Source organism: Mandrillus leucophaeus, unplaced genomic scaffold, assembly GCF_000951045.1.
Source record: "Mandrillus leucophaeus isolate KB7577 unplaced genomic scaffold, Mleu.le_1.0 Scaffold22, whole genome shotgun sequence".
NCBI classification, from domain to species: domain Eukaryota; kingdom Metazoa; phylum Chordata; class Mammalia; order Primates; family Cercopithecidae; genus Mandrillus; species Mandrillus leucophaeus.
In genome coordinates, this window is record NW_012102254.1 from 5,599,635 (window position 1) to 5,617,460 (window position 17,826).

The window sequence follows — 17,826 nt, forward strand, 5'->3', positions numbered from 1 at the left end:
TGTGGGAAGGTCACCCAGATAAATAAAATGGGGTTCTCGTCACCCACATAACCAGAAACCTGTATTTCATCAATTCTAAGATGCACATTTTAAAAACTTTTTTTTGAGGTGGAGTCTCTCTCTGTGGCCCAGGCTGGAGTGCAGTAGCATGATCTTGGCTCACTGCAAGATCCGCCTCCCAGGTTCAGGCGATTCTCCTGCCTCAGCCTCCCAAGTAGCTGGGATTACAGGTGCCCACCACTACGCCAGGCTAAATTTTTTGTATTTTTAGTAGAGACGGGGATTCACCATGTTGGCCAGGCTGGTCTTGAACTCCTGGCCTCAAGTGATCCACTCACCTTGGCCTCCCAAAGTGCTGGGATTACAGGTGTGAGCCACCATGCCCGGCCTAAAAACTTGTAACACATCTGAAATTGGGCAGCCTTTCACAGTCGGGCATCTCTGACATGGTTGTTATGACAGTGCATGCCGACCTTTGACCATAACTATTCATATTGGCATCACCTTCAATTGAAGTATGTGCATGGTTGGTTCTACAGCTATGGAGCTTCATTACCATTTAAAGTATCACCAGCTTTTTTCTTCCCTGGCTGTCTGAGGATAGACCGCCATCATGAACGACACAGTAACTATCCGCACTGGCAAGTTCATGACCAACCAACAACTTCAGAGGAAACAAATGGCCATTGATGTCATTCACCCTGGGAAGGTGACAGTGCCTAACACAGAAATTTGGGAAAAACTAGCCAAAATGTACAAGACCACACTGGACGTCATCTTTGTATTTGGATTGAAAACTCATTTTGGTGGTGGCAAGACAACTGGCTTTGGCAAGATTTACGATTCCCTGGATTATGCAAAGAAAAATGAACCCAAACATAGACTTGCAAGACATGGCCTGTATGAGAAGAAAAAGACCTCAAGAAAGCAACGAAAGGAACGCAAGAACAGAATGAAAAAAGTAGGGGGACTGCAAAGGCCAATGTTGGTGCTGGCAAAAAGCCGAAGGAGTAAAGGTGCTGCAATGATGTTATCTGTGGCCATTGTGGGTTTTTCACAAGAAGATTAATAAACTAAAAACTTCCATGTGAAAAAAAAATCATCAAACAATTGCTATTATTAAAAAGTCAAAAAATAACAGATGCTGGCGAGATGGCAGAGAAAAGGGAACACTTATACACTGCTGGTGGGAAGGTAAATTAGTTGAGCCACTGTGGAAAGTCATCTGAAGTTTTCTCAGAGAATTTAAAATAGAACCACCATTTGACCCAAGCAAACCCACTATTGGGTATATACCCAAAGGAATGTAAATCATTCTACTGTAAAGACACATGCACATGTATGTTAACTGCAGCACTCTTAACAATAGCAAAGACATAAAATCAACCTAGATGTCCATCAACGGTGAACTAAATAAAGAAAATATGGTACATATACACCACGGAATACTATGCAGCCATAATAAAGAATGAAATCATGTCCCTACAGATGGAACTGGAGGCCATTATCCTAAGTCAATTAACACAGGAACAGAAAACCAAATCCATGGTCTCCAGGTGTTCTCACTTAGAAGTGGGAGCTAAACACTGAGTACACATGGACACAAGGAAGGGAACAAACAACACCAGGGCCTACTTGAGGGTGAAGAATACGAAGAGGGTGAGGATTGAAAAACTATCTACCAGGCATTATGCTGATTACCTGGGTGACAAAATTATCTGTACTCCAAACCCCTACGACATGCAATTCACCCATGTAAAAAACCTGCACAGGTACCCCTTGAACCTAAAATAAAATAGCATCAAAAAGATTGTAACCCGATTCAATAAGGAAACTAAAAGTTGGTGTGGGTGCAGTGACGCATGGAAATGCAGCAGTGGGGCAGATATTTAATAGGAGAATAGCAAATATTTGTCACTAGAAGAATGGCCATAATTCTATATTTTCTTGCAAAGCTATAACCAAGTGCTTATGGGACTTAGGCAAGAATGCCGAAGACACAGAATTAGAATAAGCTGTCTCGTCACAGAGGAGCAGGCAGAAGAACAGACCACACACCAAGCAATGCAAGGAAGGACAGGAGAAACTGCTGAATCCGTGGGGTAGATGAAGGAAGAGCCAAAGTCATGCCATGAAAGCTGGTGTGACCCACGCCCATGCTGCACGGGCTGCCATCAGCACACCAGGCATCCATCAGCAGAGGCTTCCCACTGATGTTGCCTTGACTTCTAGAAAATGAGATTCAACTGAGGGAAAAATAAAACTATGAGTTTAGTTAAAAAGGAAAATGGTAACTCACCCTTGGTATTCTTCAGTTTGCCTCAAAATTATACTGACAATGTAAGAAAGCATTGTATTATAGATTAATTTGCAGTGCTTTTTTCTTCTTAATTGTATATAAAATAACAGTGTTCTTTACCATGGCAGTAACTTCGATTTCCTGAAGATACTATGTGCAATGGGGGCAGAAAATGAGCTGTCTTCACTTACAAAAGTACTTTGATAAGGTAAGTCCTGAGGGAACTTAAAGGTGTTATTAGAATCAAAGCAACACATTAGAATCAATAGCTGCTAACTTCACAAAAAAGAGATACGAGGAGCCTCCTGACAGAAGTCCACAACTCTACTCAGGAAGTGGTCCTGCTGAAGGAGTGAAACAGGAAGGAGATCAGGCCTCCAGTTCCAAATACCAGCTTATAGGAAATACAGAGGGCAAGGGAAGGTGTAAAATACATCACACTGCAGGACACAGTACGAGACAAATAAATGACCTGATTTCCTCAACAAATAAATTTCGGAAAAAAAAAAGAAAAGAAACGATGGAAAGAGAAGGTTCCCCTCTGTACAGACTTTATTTTATAAATTAAAATAGATTTACAGATATATCATGGACTTAGTGCCTCATTTCCAAATAACAGAGTATGGAAAGGGGAAATTTAGTACCTTACCAGTAGAGAAACCTAGCAGACACCACCTTAACCAAGCGATGAAGGTTAACATCACCAGAGATGTTGTGGGGACATCATGTACTCCTGATGCACTCTGACGAGAAGGGCACATCACCTCTGTGAAATCCTTCCCAAACAGTTCTTTTTAGTTTTTTTGTTTGTTTGTTTGTTTGTTTTTTTGAGATAGAGTCTCACTCTGTCACCCATGCTGGAGTGCAGTGGTGCAATCTCGGCTCACTGCACCCTCCACCTCCCAGGTTCAAGTGATTCTCGTGCCTCAGCCTCCTAACTAGCTGGGATTACAGGCATGCACCACCACACCTGGCTAAATTTTGTATTTTTAGTAAAGATGGGATTTTGCCATGTTGGCCAGGCTGGTCTCAAACTCCTGACCTCAAGCGATCCACCCACCTCAGCCTCCCAAAGTGCTGGGATTACAAGTGTGAGCCACCATGCCCGGCCTTGCCAAAGTGTCTTAGTCCCAGCTAATCATTACAAAAACATTGGACAAACCCAAATTGAGGGAAAATTCTGCAAAATACCTGACCACTACTCTTCAAAATTTTCACGATCATGAAAAACAAAACCTGAGGACCTGTCACCAATGGGAGGAGTCTGAGACACAATAACTAAATGCAGTATGGGGTCCTGGATGGGACCTTGAAACAGAAAGAGGACATTCATAGAAAAAGGAGTAAAATTTGAATAAAGTCTGCAGTTTGCTCATAGTAAAGTGCTGATATTACTTTTTTAGTTTTGACAAATATACAGTAATATGCAAGATATTGACATTAGAACAAGTGCATGAGCATTCTCTGTAGTACCTTTGCAGTTTTTCTGTAAATATGATTCCAAAATTAAGTTTATTTTTTTAGAGAGACATACCAACCAATTGTAATATAGGAACTCTATTTGGATCCTGATTCAAACAATGAAACTTTTATCTATCTATCTATCTATCTATCTATCTATCTATCTATCTATCTATCTATCTATCTATCTAACTATCTATCTTTTGAGACAGAGTCTTGCTCTATCACCCAAGCTGGAGAGCAGTGGTGCGTTCTCAGCTCACTGCAGCCTCCATCTCCCAGGTTCCCAGGCCCAAGCGATCCTCCCACCTCAGCTTCCCTAGTAGCTGGGACCACAGGCACACACTACAACCCCTGCCTACTTTTTGTGTTTTTAGTAGAGATGGGATTTACCATGTCTCCTAGGTTGGTCTTGAACTCCTGAGTTCAAGCGATCCTCCTGCCCCAGCCTCCCAAAATGCTGGCATTACAGGCATAAGCCACCATGCCTGGCCTAAACTATTTTTAAAATAACATTGATAAGACAATCGGAAACCTGACAGTGACTGGATATTAAACGCGATTAAGGAGTCATGATTCATTTATTTGTAGGAGTGACAATGGCATTGTATTATACTTGTTAAAAAGAGTATATATGGGATTCCTCAAAACATTAAACATGGAATTATTATATGATCCAGCAATTCTACTCTGGGTATATATACAAAAGAACTGAAAACAGCATCTTGAAGAGATATTTGTAAAACCATGGTTCAGAGCAGCATTACTCACAACAGTCAAAGGGTGGAAACAATCCAAGTGTCCATTGACAGATAAATGGATAAACAAATTGTGTTGTGTATGTGGATCTATACAATGGAATATTATTCAGCTTTAGGAAGGAAGGAAATTGTGACATGCGACAACATGGAAGAATCTGAAGGACCTTATGCTAAGTGAAGTAGGCCAGTCTCAAATGGACAAATATTATACAATTCCATTTACATGAGGTACCTAGAATAGGCAAATTCACAGAGACAGAAAGTAGAGTGGTGGATGACAGGGGCTGGAGGGAAGCAGGGAAGGGGAGTTATAGTTTAATGGGTACAGAGTTTCCGTTTGGGAAGAAGGAAAAGCTCTGGAGATGGAGGGTGGTGACAGCTGCAAGACAATGTGAATGTACTAATGCCACTAAACTGCACACTTAAAAATGGTTAAAATGCCAAATGTTATGTTATATACGTATTCTACCACAATTTTTAAAAAGGGGACCAGGCACACACCTGGTGAATTTTTAAAATTTATTTGTAAAGACAGGATCTCACTATGTTGCCCAGGCTGGTCTCAAATTCCTAACATCAAGCTCTCCTCCTGCCTCAGCCTCCCAAAGTGCTAGGATTATAGGCATGAGCCAGAGCACTCAGCCAGGAACCAAGATTTTTCAGAAAGGAAAGCTCATGAACTATTGGATGGACACCTGGCTTCTGCTCTGAAGGTCACCTTCTATTTGACTCAACTGTGTCACCCTTCCCAGGCCTGCATCGATCAGGGAGGTGTCAACCAGATGAGCTCCAAGTCCTCCTGCTCAACAATGATATGACTCAATTCCCTCTCCAGCAGGAGGAAAATCCCTGAGATTCCTACTAAAGCTGTGTTCCTCCCAAATTTCAAGGAAACACATAGAAAAGAAACAAGCAAGGCTGGCAAGCAGAGGCCTGACATGGGGATGGATCACATCCGAGGGTGGTGCAGACTCCAGGGATGGGCAGGGTATGGCCCTCTCTACCCTGTGGGCAAGTGACTTACTGAGAGCTGGTTGCACAAGCTTAAGAAAAGAGTACACAGCTATACTCTTCCTCTCTTTTTGCCCCTGGGCATTTCAGCTTGACCTCTTAGATGGTATAGTTTGGGGAGGTGATGGTGCATGGATCCCAGGCCTCTGGTTGCTTTGGGGTGACCTCAGTAGGTGCTCAGCTGCCTGCTGCCGAGTTCCTGAGTCATGCAGAACTGAGTTCATTCAGACCCCATCCACGGCAGCATGACTAGCTGCTCTGCAAGGATTGTTCTTATTTGTCTTACTCATCCTAAGACTGAAAATATACCTTGTGGTTACCGTTGGGCAAATTACTTGGCAAAGTCAGTCATTCCCAAGGAACTTCTATCTCATTCTGAGACAATGGCAAACTCTTCTGTTTTGAGGCTCACAAAGAAGCTCTGCTCAAACTGTGAATGGGAAGTTTTCTCCTTCAAACAGTAGTTGACATTGACAGTGACACTAAGAGTTATTTGTGCACTGAAAGAACTTTAACTTTATTAATTTGCTTAATAACCGGAAAGCAAAGTTTCCAAGAAGTTACCTGATTTGGACAGGTGTTTCTTCCACTCTCTGTTCAAACTGGATAAAGTCGTGGCCGACCGGACTCTGGCCCATCCTACAAGGTCAGGGAGGCTGCTAGACACCCAACAAGGCCACAATGACCTCATTCGACCAGGGGCCCTACCCCCTCTTTAAAATGAACTGTGCATTCATCTTTCCAGGGTCACAAGTTTCAAAGAGCTCCCTGGGCTCAGTGGCCCAGTTGGTGGGGTAATCCACACATCCTTGGCTAATGAGTTCATTCATTCCCCAACTATTTGTTAAGCATTTACTCAATCCCTATCTTCAGCTCCAGAAATATAAAGATGAGTAAAACAGACACAGTTTCCTGCCTTGAGGAGCTGACACTTTCAGATTTGAATCAGACTGTGAAGAAATTTGTCTGTAGCCTTCTCTTTCCAGAACTCTGCACTCCACTTCCACAGCTTCCCTCCCCACTAAGCTGATACCCACTCCTTTCATCCTTTGCTCACGACACAGGCAATCTCAGCTAACTTTACTGTGCATTTACCATGTGCCAAGCACTGTGCTAAATGTGTTACATATATATAACACCTCATTAATCTTTACAACACCCTATTCATGGACCCAGTTCATGGATGAGGAAACTGAGGCACATATAGGTGAAAGGAGTTGGCATAAGCCAGTAAAGTTGCAGAGGCAGTATTTGTATTTGTTTTTGTTTGAGATGGAGTCTTGTTCTGTCACCCAGGCTGGAGTGCAGTGGTGCAATCTCAGCTCACCGCAACCTCCATCTCCTGGGTTCAAGTGATTCTCTGGCCTCATCCTCCTGAGTAGCTGGGACTACAGGACCATACCACCATGCCTGGCTAATTTTTGTATTTTTAGTAGAGAGGGAGTTTCACCATGTTGGCCAGGCTTGCCTCAGTCTCCCAAATCACTGGGATTACAGGCGTGAGCCACCGCGCCTGGCAAGAGACAGTGTTTGAATCCAGGACATCTGACTGCAGAATTCACATTGACAGTCGCGGAGCCATTCCATCTCACCCATTTAGGTCAGGTCCTGTATCTGCAGTGAATCATATGGGTTTGCTCTCCCTTACATTTTCCACAGCACCAGAAAAATCTCCTATGCCTGCCTTAGGATGAGGTTCAGGCTGGAAACTGAAAAAAGAGACGTTTATTCTTCTCTCATGTAAAAAGCCAGGTAGGTATCCAGGGCTGGTGCAGGCTCCTTCTCTGTGCCTGCTCAGGTGTATGTGGCTCAAGGGTATTTGCAGAGCACAGGTTTGTGTCGGGGGCCGGGGGGTGGTCTTGACCAAGCAGCATTATTATTTGAGAATCTCATTACTAAAAGCAATGGCTCCATTTGATTTAACTCCGCCCATCTGTTCACCTGGGAGAGAAGGGTGGCTATGGAATTCCGGGCCCTGCATAGTTGGCCGTATGTTTATAGCTTGACTCAGTCTGGATGCTGGGCTCTCTAAGTCTGCAGCATATCACCCTGGGAGTTCTTTGACTCTCCCTTGGGCTGTATCTGTACTTCATATATCTAGAGGCAAATACACCAAGAAGTTAAATCTCCAATGTGCTTCCCTGGTCATAGGTCTTTGTCAAATTTGCAAAGGCACGTATTTTGACTGCAAAAAAAGCCCTCCCTCCACTTTCTCTCCATCAAACTCCCCCTTATACAATGTAGCATTGAGTGGCTGTGGGCATTTTGGGATCCGGCTAAAGGGATGTTAACTCAGACACACATTAATTTTAATTAGGGTTTGGTGGGATATATTTACTTGATTCACGGTCACACTCATGTGTAGTTAAGCCATTGCTTGTTCTCACATTGTAGTAATGGCTTCCAGGAATACTCCTCCCAACCACTGGGCTGACTCATAAGGTGAGGTGACCAGAAGGAGCAAGGCCAGAGGTGGTATTACATTATGAACCTGTGCTACAGTGTCCAACACCCAGAGTATGTGCATAGTGGAGGAAGAGGAATAAAGTGAAATGTACAGATCCAGAAGAAGCTAGTTGGTGGAAAACTTTTCCAATTATCAAAGCTAAAATTTTAAGCAGAACATGCAACTCAACATGGCTTATCAAAAATGATGGACTTTTTTTCTGTAAGAAACAAATTGGTAATCAGCAGTATTATTTTGAATGCACTATACTATTTTGATCTTTATAGTTAATGGGACTCACACAAATGGAATTTATAGGAATTTCTGTATTTATAGGGCACAAAACTATAATGGTTCTGTGGACAGTGAGTATTTCTGCGTGTGAATTCACATGTCTTACGCATCTCAACATATCAGTTGCATCTTATCTGATGCATCTGGCAAAATGACCTGGAGAATGACTTAGAGTTGAACCAGGCAATTAACAGTAAAAATACTGTGTTATTTTTTCTGGATTTTGGAACATTTTTTATATTTTTCCATTTGTAATTCATTAAGATTTCTTTCCTCTGTCTAAACACAGTAATCATTTTTCACACCTGATTTTCTTTTCTTTTCTTTCTCTCTCTCCTTTTTTTTTTTTTTTTAAGACAGGAGTCTTACCCTGTCACCCAGGCTGGAGTGCAGTGGTGCCATATCGGCTCACTGCAACCTCCGCCTCCCAGGTTCAAACAATTCTCCTGCCTCAGCCTCCCAAGTAGCTAGGATTACAGGCATGTGCCACCATGCCTGGCTAATTTTTGTAGTTTTAGTAGAGACACAGTTTCGCCATGTTGGCCAGGCTGGTCTTGAACTCCTGACCTCAGGTGATCTGCCCATCCCAGCCTCCCAAAGTGCTGGGAATACAGGTGTGAGCCACCATGCCTGGCCCCACACTTGATTTTCTATTTGCAATTTTGTATTATTTTTCTTAAGGTGATTATGTTTATCCCCAAAAAACCTGTATCCACTCTTCCCTGTGTTGCATGCATTTTTTGATTTTAATGGAACACTTCTTCCAGTATATTCTTGAGAAGAGGTATGTAGGAGGTTTGGAGGTTTTTTAAGATCTTGAACGTTTAAAAGTGTCCTTTTTCTACCGTATTGTTTAATTGATAGTTTGGCTGGGTATAGAATTCTAATTTGGAAGTTATCTTTCTTCAGAATTTTGAAGGTATTGCTTCATTGTTTTCCAGATTCCAATGTCGTTCTCGAGAAATCCAAAACCACTTTGATTTTTGTTCTTTTCTGTGAGACCCTTTTCTTGCCTCTGGAAGCTACAGAATCTTCTTTTTTGTTGTTTGTTGTTTGTTTTTTGAGACAGAGTCTCACTCCATCACCCAGGCTGGAGTACAGTGGTGCAATCTTGGCTCACTGCAACCTCCGCCCCCCAAGTTCAAGTGATTCTCCTGTCTCAGCCTCATGAATAGTTGGGATTACCCAGGCGTGAGACACCACGCCCAGCCTAGAATCTTCTTTTTGTTATTGGTTTCTGATATTTCACCATGATGTGCCTTGACGTGAGTCTGCCTATATTATCCATTGTGCAGGACACTCCATGAGTCTTTTAATCTGGAAACTCATGTCATTCAGGCCTGGAGAATTTCTTGAATTACATTATTGATGATGTCGCCTCCTCTGTTTCATCTGCTCTCTCTTTCTAGGAAACATATTTTTCAGATATTGGATCTTCTGAACTGGACCGCAAATTTTCTTTACTTTTCCCTCTACTTTTTATGTCTTTTGTCTTTTTGCTTTACTTTCTGGGAACACTTCTAACTCTTCTGTGTATTTATTATTATTATTTTTATCTACAATCACTTTTTTCATTTCCAAGAATTCTTTTGTGGTTCTCTGAATCGGTTTTTGTTTGTTTTGTTTTGTTCTGTTTTTGAGACAGAGTTTCACTCTTGTTGCCCAGGCTGGAGTGCAATGGAGTGATCCCGGCTCACCACAACCTCCACCTTCTGGGTTCTAGAGATTCTCCTGCCTCAGCCTCCCAAGTAACTGGAATTACAGGCATGTGCCACCACACCGGCTAATTCTTTGTGTTTTTAGTAGAGACAGGGTTTCTCCATGTTGGTTAGGCTGGTCTCGAACTCCCAACCTCAGGTGATCTGCCCACCTCGGCCTCCCAAAGTGCTGGGAATACAGGCATGAGCCACCACGCTCGGCCTTGCTTTTGTTTTTTATAACATGCTGTTCCTGCTTCATAAAGAGAATGTTGTCTGGCACCAAATTATAGTTGCCTACATCACTCTAAGAGTTAGTAATTGTTTTGTTTTGCTTCCTTTTATTTTCTTCTCTTTGTATAGTCTCTTTCAGGTTACTTCTTTCTTTCTTTTTTTTTTTCCAGTTTGGTTACTTGGTTGGCTTTGACTCTATTATGTTAGAAGCTCTCCTCAGATATCCTGAAATCCTGATTGCTCATGTTTAAAAGTGAGATATTGGCCAGGCACAGTGGCTCATGCCTGTAATCCCAGCACTATGGGAGGCTGAGATGGGTGGATCACATGAGGTCAGGAGTTCAAGAACAGCCTGGCCAATATGGTGAAACCCCATCTCTACTAAAAATACAAAACTTAGCCAGGCATGGTGGTGCGTACCTGTAGTCCCAGCTACTTGGGAGGCTGAGGCAGGAGAATCACTTGAACCCAGGAGGCGGAGTTTGCAGTGAGCCAAGATTGTGTCATTGCACTCCAATCTGGGTGACAGAGCGAGACTCCATCTCAAAAAAATAAATAAATTGAAATTAAAATTAAAATGAGATATTAAAAAGCTAAGTTGGTGGGGCTTAATCAATTGAAAGCTTCATGGTAGGAAGCTGGTTGGCCTGTTTATGAGGGTCAAATGTCCATACGTTTGGGTCTTTCCTCCTGTGCTGGTCAGACTCCCCAGAAGAAGACTTTTTCCATCCCCAATATGGATAATAAAGCCCTTTTGTCTCATCCTCGGAGGCAGGTGGGGCCAGACAGCTGGGGATATCAGGAAGATATCAGAATGCATATCTTCCCTTTATTTACCTACTTTTACAATGTTTCCTATACCTTCAGCTATGCCTGGCATCCCTCAGCGCACATCCCTAGGTTTTAATCTCTCCAGAAAACGACACTAAAGTTGTTAAACTCACCAACCCTCTAACTTGTCAAGATCTAAAGATGGATAATATAGGCAGACTCATGTCAAGGCACATTATGGTGAAATTTCAGCAACCAATGACCAAAAAGAAGATTCTACAGCTTTAGAGGCAAGAAAAGGGTCTCACAGAAAATAACAAAAATGGGAATGGTTTTGGATTTCTCAAGAACTACACTGGAAGCTGGATGGATGAGGGACTGTTGCCCAGACAGGGGTAATGGTGGATGGGTTCTGGGATCTAACTACAGTACTTCTCAAACAGCTTTCTCCCAGCCTTTCTTGTTTTAACTCCTCTTTCACCCTCCAGTTCCAGAATACCTTGTGCTGCCATTTCCTGAGGATCTTTTTTGAGGATTTCTATGTTAATCATGTTACTTCTCAGTTTCCCCACTACTGGCTTAGGGTTCTGCCATCTCCAGGCTTCTAAGGCAGAGACCACTAGTCCAACTGCTGTCTAGCTTCCAGGGTGATTTTTGCTGTTGTCTTCTCTCTGTTCTTCTCACCTTTGTGGGCTTATGTAATTTTTTTTAAATCCCTATTTTATAGCCTTTGCAGGGTTTCAGAAGCGGTCAAAATTAGATGGAACAGTCTGTTTTAAGACTCACCTTCTTACCTTCTTCTTCTTTTTTTTTTTTTTTTTTTTTTTTTTTGAGAGAGAGTCTTACTCTGTCGCCCAGGCTGGAGTGGAATAGTGCAATCTCAGCTCTGTGCAACCTCCACCTCCCAGATTCAAGCAATTCTCCTGTCTCAGTCTCATGAGTAGCTGGGACTACAGGAGCCCACCACCACACCCGGCTAATTTTTCTATTTTTAGTAGAGATGCGGTTTCACCATATTGGCCAGGCTGGTTTCCAACTCCTGACCTCAAGTTATCCACCCACCTTGGCCTCTCAAAGTGCTGGGATTACAGGCATAAGCTACTGAATCCAGCTGAAAATTTACCTTTCAATCTGGCATTTTTCTCTAGCACTAGATTATAGTTACCTACACTGCTTTCCAGTTCAGAAATAACCTTTTAAAATTTACTCCTTCCATTCAGCCATGTTTGTAAAGACAAAACATGTCCATCCTTGGCAATGCTTTGTTCACACTCCACTTGGAGGACCAGGACAGTATGTCAGGACATCTTTACTTCAATTATATAGTTGGGTTGTCATGCAAAGGATGCTGAAGTGCCTCCCTGTTTTTCTTCTTTCTTGTTGCTGCTACTTTCTGGAACCCTCGCTAATACTTCATATTTGGGAATTAGTGACCCTCATTCCATTTTTACAAAGCTGGTGTCAACTATCCCAAGAAAGACAGCTAAGCAAACTTCAGAGAGATGAAATAGTAATGAAATAACTTGCTCGTTAGGCTTAACTTGTCAAGCAATATTTCTGATATTTTGCATTCAATACACTGCCATTCTAGTACTGTTGTGGGTGTTACTCTATGTGGGAAACAATGGTGTTATGGATGCTAGGAAAAGATGCTGGGATATACATACCTGCTTAGAATGAGGAGAAAAGACAAATCTGCTTTCACCCTCCTGGTCAGCATAAATATTTTTAAAGAGTGTTTAGATTTTTGTCAAGATTTCTTTCTCTTGATGAATTTGTCCTCTATTCAGTGGGGGAGAACCAAGAGCCTCCCTTTGTTTCTCATCCTCTCCCTTCCCTCTAGTTCTCAGTTTTCCCATCTGTCTGCACAAGGACAGAAGTGGACTAGAAGATTAAATCTCAGGTCCCCTTTAGCTCACACTACAGGCCCTCCCAGAGGTGGGGGTGTGAGCAGGGTCATGTTCCAAGTTCTGCCTCCCTTGATGGACTGTGGGCTCCCAGAGGGCAGAGCTACCTCTATTCTCATGATTAAGGACACGGAGAAAGAAGGTGTGACGCTCCTAGGAGATGATTTCCCACCCTTGTCCACAAGAAGGATTGGGGCAGCCTGGACAGGCTCAGCCTCCCCAAGAATTAAGCAGAAGTTGGGACTGGACTGTAAACTGATGCTGTCGCACGTGCTTTGGTTCCTGTCCCAAGTCTCCCAGGTTGCTCTGGGTGACTCTGGCCCAGCTTCTGGCTATCCATGAACACAAATAGTCCCAGGGAGTCATTTTGGCAGAACCCAGGTCTGCTAGCTAAGAACTCCTGAACCATCGGTAATCTCTCCCTGTGGCCTGGACTTGGTGTATGGCCTGCAGGGTGGAAGGAGAACCCACAGGGCCACTGAAGACAGGCAGGTGGCACACCTGCGGGTGGGAGGATTTGGAAAAGGAGTCCAGCGCCATTCATTTTTCATTCATTTTCCAGTCCAACGTTTGACCTGAATGCTTCACGCCCACACTGCAGACACTACTCCGTTTATAATACAACTCGAGAAGGGCATATACTATTCCATCCACAGCTCAGGGAAAGCATACATACGACTCTACTCACAATTCAACAAAGTGGTGCATCTGCCTCCAATTTTCTAGCTACCCTGGGGACCTTGGGCACGTTGTGTGTCTGGAAATACTGCAGGTGATGTGTGTGGAGTAGGCTGCAGGCTCACCGTCCTGCAAAGACTAGCTGTACCACCACCGGCTTTAAAGTCCAATAGACCTCTGGCCCAAGTCAGGTAGCAGAGGATCCAGGGCTTGGGTAGCCCACAAATAGGATTTTCCTCCAAAACGAGGCGCATAATGACCTTTGCCTCCTGGACAGAAAAGGGAAGGTAGACTGGCTTCCTCTATGGGCGACCTTCGCGACTCGGGACAAAAAGACTCGATCGTTCTCAGACTTGGGAAGGAGGACTAAGCCCGGAAAGGTGGGGACAAGTCCGCCCCAACGCCGCAATGGTGAGTAGTAGGGACCCAGCAACCCGGTGCCGGGAGCCCTGCACCCTGGGCAGCAGAGGCGGTCGCTGACGCAGGAAGAGGAGGAGGAGAGAGAGGAGGGACGCACCGGGTCAGCTCGCGCTCCTGCTGCGCAGGGCGGGGCTCGGGCCGGTCCGCCCGCGCGCAGGTGAGCGAGCCAGGGCGGAGCGCAGCTGCGCCGGGCTTGGGCGCCTGCGGCCGCCGCTCCCCACCGTCGCTTTCCCCACCGAGGCCGAGGCGACCCGAAGTCATGGCCGGTCTGAACTGCGGGGTCACTATCGCCCTGCTAGGGGTTCTGCTGCTGGGTGCGGCGCGCCTGCCGCGCGCGGCAGGTAAGTGCCGGGCTTTGGAGGCGGGTGGCGCGGAGTGGTGAGCTAGCCAGCCAGCCTACGCCGGGCGGAGATGCGGCCGAGGGACGCTGGGAGCGGAGGCTGCGGAGGGAGCGGAGGGAGGGCGGGGGCGGCATAATCAAAATGCGCCTGTGGCTCTGGGTCCCCCTGACTGTGCGGTTCCTGCGCGCGCCGCGTCGGGTGCGTGGGCCTTGCCCTCCTGGAGTCAACCTTGCCCTCGGCACGTGAGAGTATCCCCAATCCGGGAGCCTCCCGGTCCGGGAAGATGAGCCCGGTGCTGGCCGAGAAGGCGGGAAAAGGAGCGCCCTATAGCCGATCCCAGGCGACACGTCCCAGGTGGCGCGCCGTGGGTCCCGGGGTCTTTGCCGGGATTCTTGAAGACACCCAGGCAGGGTGTAGGAAGAGATCTTTCCTCTCCAGACTCGCCCTCTACCTCCTCGCCTAGTCCAGAGAGAAGGTGCAAGAAAAGTGCTTTCATGTCGGCATTTCCCACCAGATCCCCTTTTTCCCGTCCGCACGCTGCATCCCCCCTCTCCTAAAGCTGAAGAGCAAAAATGAAATTAGTGCAAAAATGAAAGCGCCCGGATTTCTTTTTGGGGTCCCAGAGAAAGCCGCCAGGCATCTGCGCCCCCGCAGAGACTGGACATTCCCGCGCCCCTCGCACTTCTTGGCAGTGGACTTTGACGACAGGAGGCTGTTGTTCCGGGGATGTGTGTGAATTTCGAGTTGTTTCGGTTGGGGGAAGGGACCGCCACGTCCCAGCAACCTGTGCCAGCCAGGAAATGCCCTGTGGGCCCTAGATGTATTAGAACATAGTAAATAACTTGGTTTCTTCTTGTAAGAACTTGATGTGAGGCTAGTACAGGTTTCGCGAGATTAGTACAGGTTTTGTGTTTTTTAAATAGAGCTCTCCAGGAAGTCGTGTGGGTTTGATTCCGCTTGCTGCATCTACGGTGGGTTTGTGTTTGGCAGGTGTAAATTAGATTAAGGAATAAAAGGACACAAGTGAGGTTGAATTTGGGCCTCCCGGTGACTACCATCATTACAAATACAAGACAGGAGCTTGTAAAATATCAATATAAGCTCCAGGAATACTTCCTGGTTCATTCTCCAACATCAGGCGACATATCGCTACATAGTAGATAGAAAATTTAAAACTTCATTTAAACCATGGCATGGATTTATATATATATATGTATATATAAATTATATATATTAAAGTAGGGACAGGGTTTCACTATGTTGCCCAGGCTGGTCTCGAACTCCTGAGCTCAAGTGATCCTCACACCTGGGCCTCCCAAAGTGCTGGGATTACAGATGTGAGCCACTGTGCCCAGCTGATGAATATTTACTGTAATTTCTTAGGACTGAATTTTCAAGATTCCCTTTGAAGAAAAAGAATTAGTTTAAGAATAAAAAGGAAGTGAAAATATGTGTAAATGTGTGCTGAGAAAAATGTGCGCCTGCCAATCTTGGAACTATATTGAAACTCTGAGAATTGTTTGAGATGTTTTTGGCTTTCTGTGATAACAGTGGGGGAACTCCTCCAGTAAGAATAGGGTGTAAATCAACGTATTGCTAATAATGAGAGCCTCCGTTTCTGGTCTCATTTCTTCCTGTGATCTGGGGTAGCTGCCATTTTGGTCGAGTAGCTCCAATGGAGTCCCTTCCAGGAAGTCCTTGACTGACTGAGCCCTGTCTCATGGTTCAATGTATAAATACGTAGAAGCCTAGGAACTTTCCCTTTCACTTTCTTAAGTTCCTCCCTATGGTCTCAGGAACTGGCCCTTTGAGGCTACATCAGGCTGAACTGAGAGCTTTTGTGGTTGGAGCAGTTGCCTATATAGTCTTGAGGATCTAACTGGCAAAGGCCTTTGAGAAATTCCTGGAGACTGTCCTGAAAGGATGCAGAAAGCCAGAGCCCCAGCACAGTGGATTTGTTTTATAAATCTGTGAAGTCTCTTAACAAAGAAAGATTCAGCAGAGTAAAAATGAATTTGGTGTCACTGCAGAGATGAAGAGTAAAGGAAAGTTTCTTTCTTGGTGTCGTGTGTTTTTGTGACTTTGGTATCCCCACCAACTCCCCCATTTCCAAGAGTGAAACACTGGTTACATTGGGACCATAGCCTTTTGAAAACCTCAATTTGGTTGCTTTCTAAGAACCACTCAGATACCAGAGTCTGGGTCAGTGACCCCAATCTTGCCACCATTGTGTCTTGCCAAAAATGTGAGCAGACAGATCAAATGATGTGTACACACTCCCTGGGCGAGTGTGGGTGTTCATTCTGTTTCCGATTCAAATGAGGAGCTACTGGCTGTTGTCTGGAATGTGTAACTGGCAGGGCTGATGAGTCTCCCCCAGCTCCTCCCCCACATCCCCACAGATTTGCATGACTTGGAGTCAGACCTGCTAGCCCTAGGGCTCACTTCAGATGCTGCCATTTCATCTGTGATGGTTGCACGCCTTGCATGTGCACACACACACTCTTCTGGGCGTTCTCCCTGACTATCAATGTGGGGGAAGGAAATTAATAATTAAGATAGTTTAAGTAGCATATAGTTATTGTAGAAAAAGTGGCAATAAATATAACCAAAATGAAAAAAAGTATCTATAGGCAAGCTGTCTTATTCACTTTGATGCAGTCTTCTTCCCGTGTATGCATGCACGCTCATGGGCGCAAACCAAACATGGGATCATCCCATTGTATGGCTTTAACCAGTCCCCAGTTGTTGGACATTTAGGTTGCTTCCAGTTTTTCTTATTAAAAATAGAACATGTCCAACAATAGTCAGCTGCTTGTATCAATTTTAATAGGTCTATTCAGGGAAAAGGCACTTGAAATTACATAGCGCAGACTAGAAAATGACATGAAAGGATGAACCATTATCCTCATGTTGCTGAGGTTATAAAACAGTATGAACTGGATTATCCCATTTTGATATATCTGAGAATGTGTTCTTTGGCTGTGTTGTTCTGCATACTCTTTTTTTAAATTTTTGAGACAGAGTTTCACTCTTGTTGCCCAAGCTGGAGTGCAATGGCGCAATTTCGGCTCACTGCAACCTCCATCTCCCAGGTTCAAGCAATTCTCCTGCCTCAGCCTCCCAGGTAGCTGGGATTACAGGTGCACACCACCACACCTGGCTAATTTTTTGTATTTTTAGTAGAAACGGAGTTTCACCATGTTAGTCAGGCTGGTCTTGAACTCCTGACCTCAGGTGATCTGCCCACCTCGGTCCCCCAAAGTGCTGGGATTACAGGCATGAGCCACCGTGCCCATGTTCTGCACATTCTTAGCTATTTTGTCCAGCTACAGTTCTGGAAGTAGAGTTGCTGGTATGAAGAGTAGAGGCTCTTAGGGCTTTGGACATGTATTTCCGTATTCTGGAAGCAGAGTTGCTGGGATGAAGAGTAGAGAGGTTCTTAGGGCTTTGGAAGCGTGTTTCCGTGTTCTGGAAGCAGAGTTGCTGGGATGAAGAGCAGAGAG

The 17,826-nt window shown here is 44.7% G+C and overlaps 1 protein-coding gene and 1 pseudogene across 2 annotated transcripts in view; both read left to right on the top strand.

Annotated features, from left to right (window-relative positions):
* The first annotated feature begins 579 nt into the window (after positions 1-579).
* Positions 580-1,090, top strand: LOC105540445 (annotated as a pseudogene). The gene has a single exon (XR_001006190.1). The product of XR_001006190.1 is annotated as a 40S ribosomal protein S24 pseudogene (transcript).
* A 13,019-nt stretch (positions 1,091-14,109) lies between these two features.
* The window catches only part of CDCP1 (CUB domain containing protein 1), a 67,685-nt gene continuing 63,968 nt past the window's right edge, over positions 14,110-17,826 (top strand). The window contains exon 1 of the mRNA XM_011981100.1: positions 14,110-14,320. Within this exon, the coding sequence (XP_011836490.1) occupies positions 14,239-14,320 (82 nt within the window). The 5' untranslated portion in view covers positions 14,110-14,238. The remainder of the gene's footprint in view (positions 14,321-17,826) is intronic.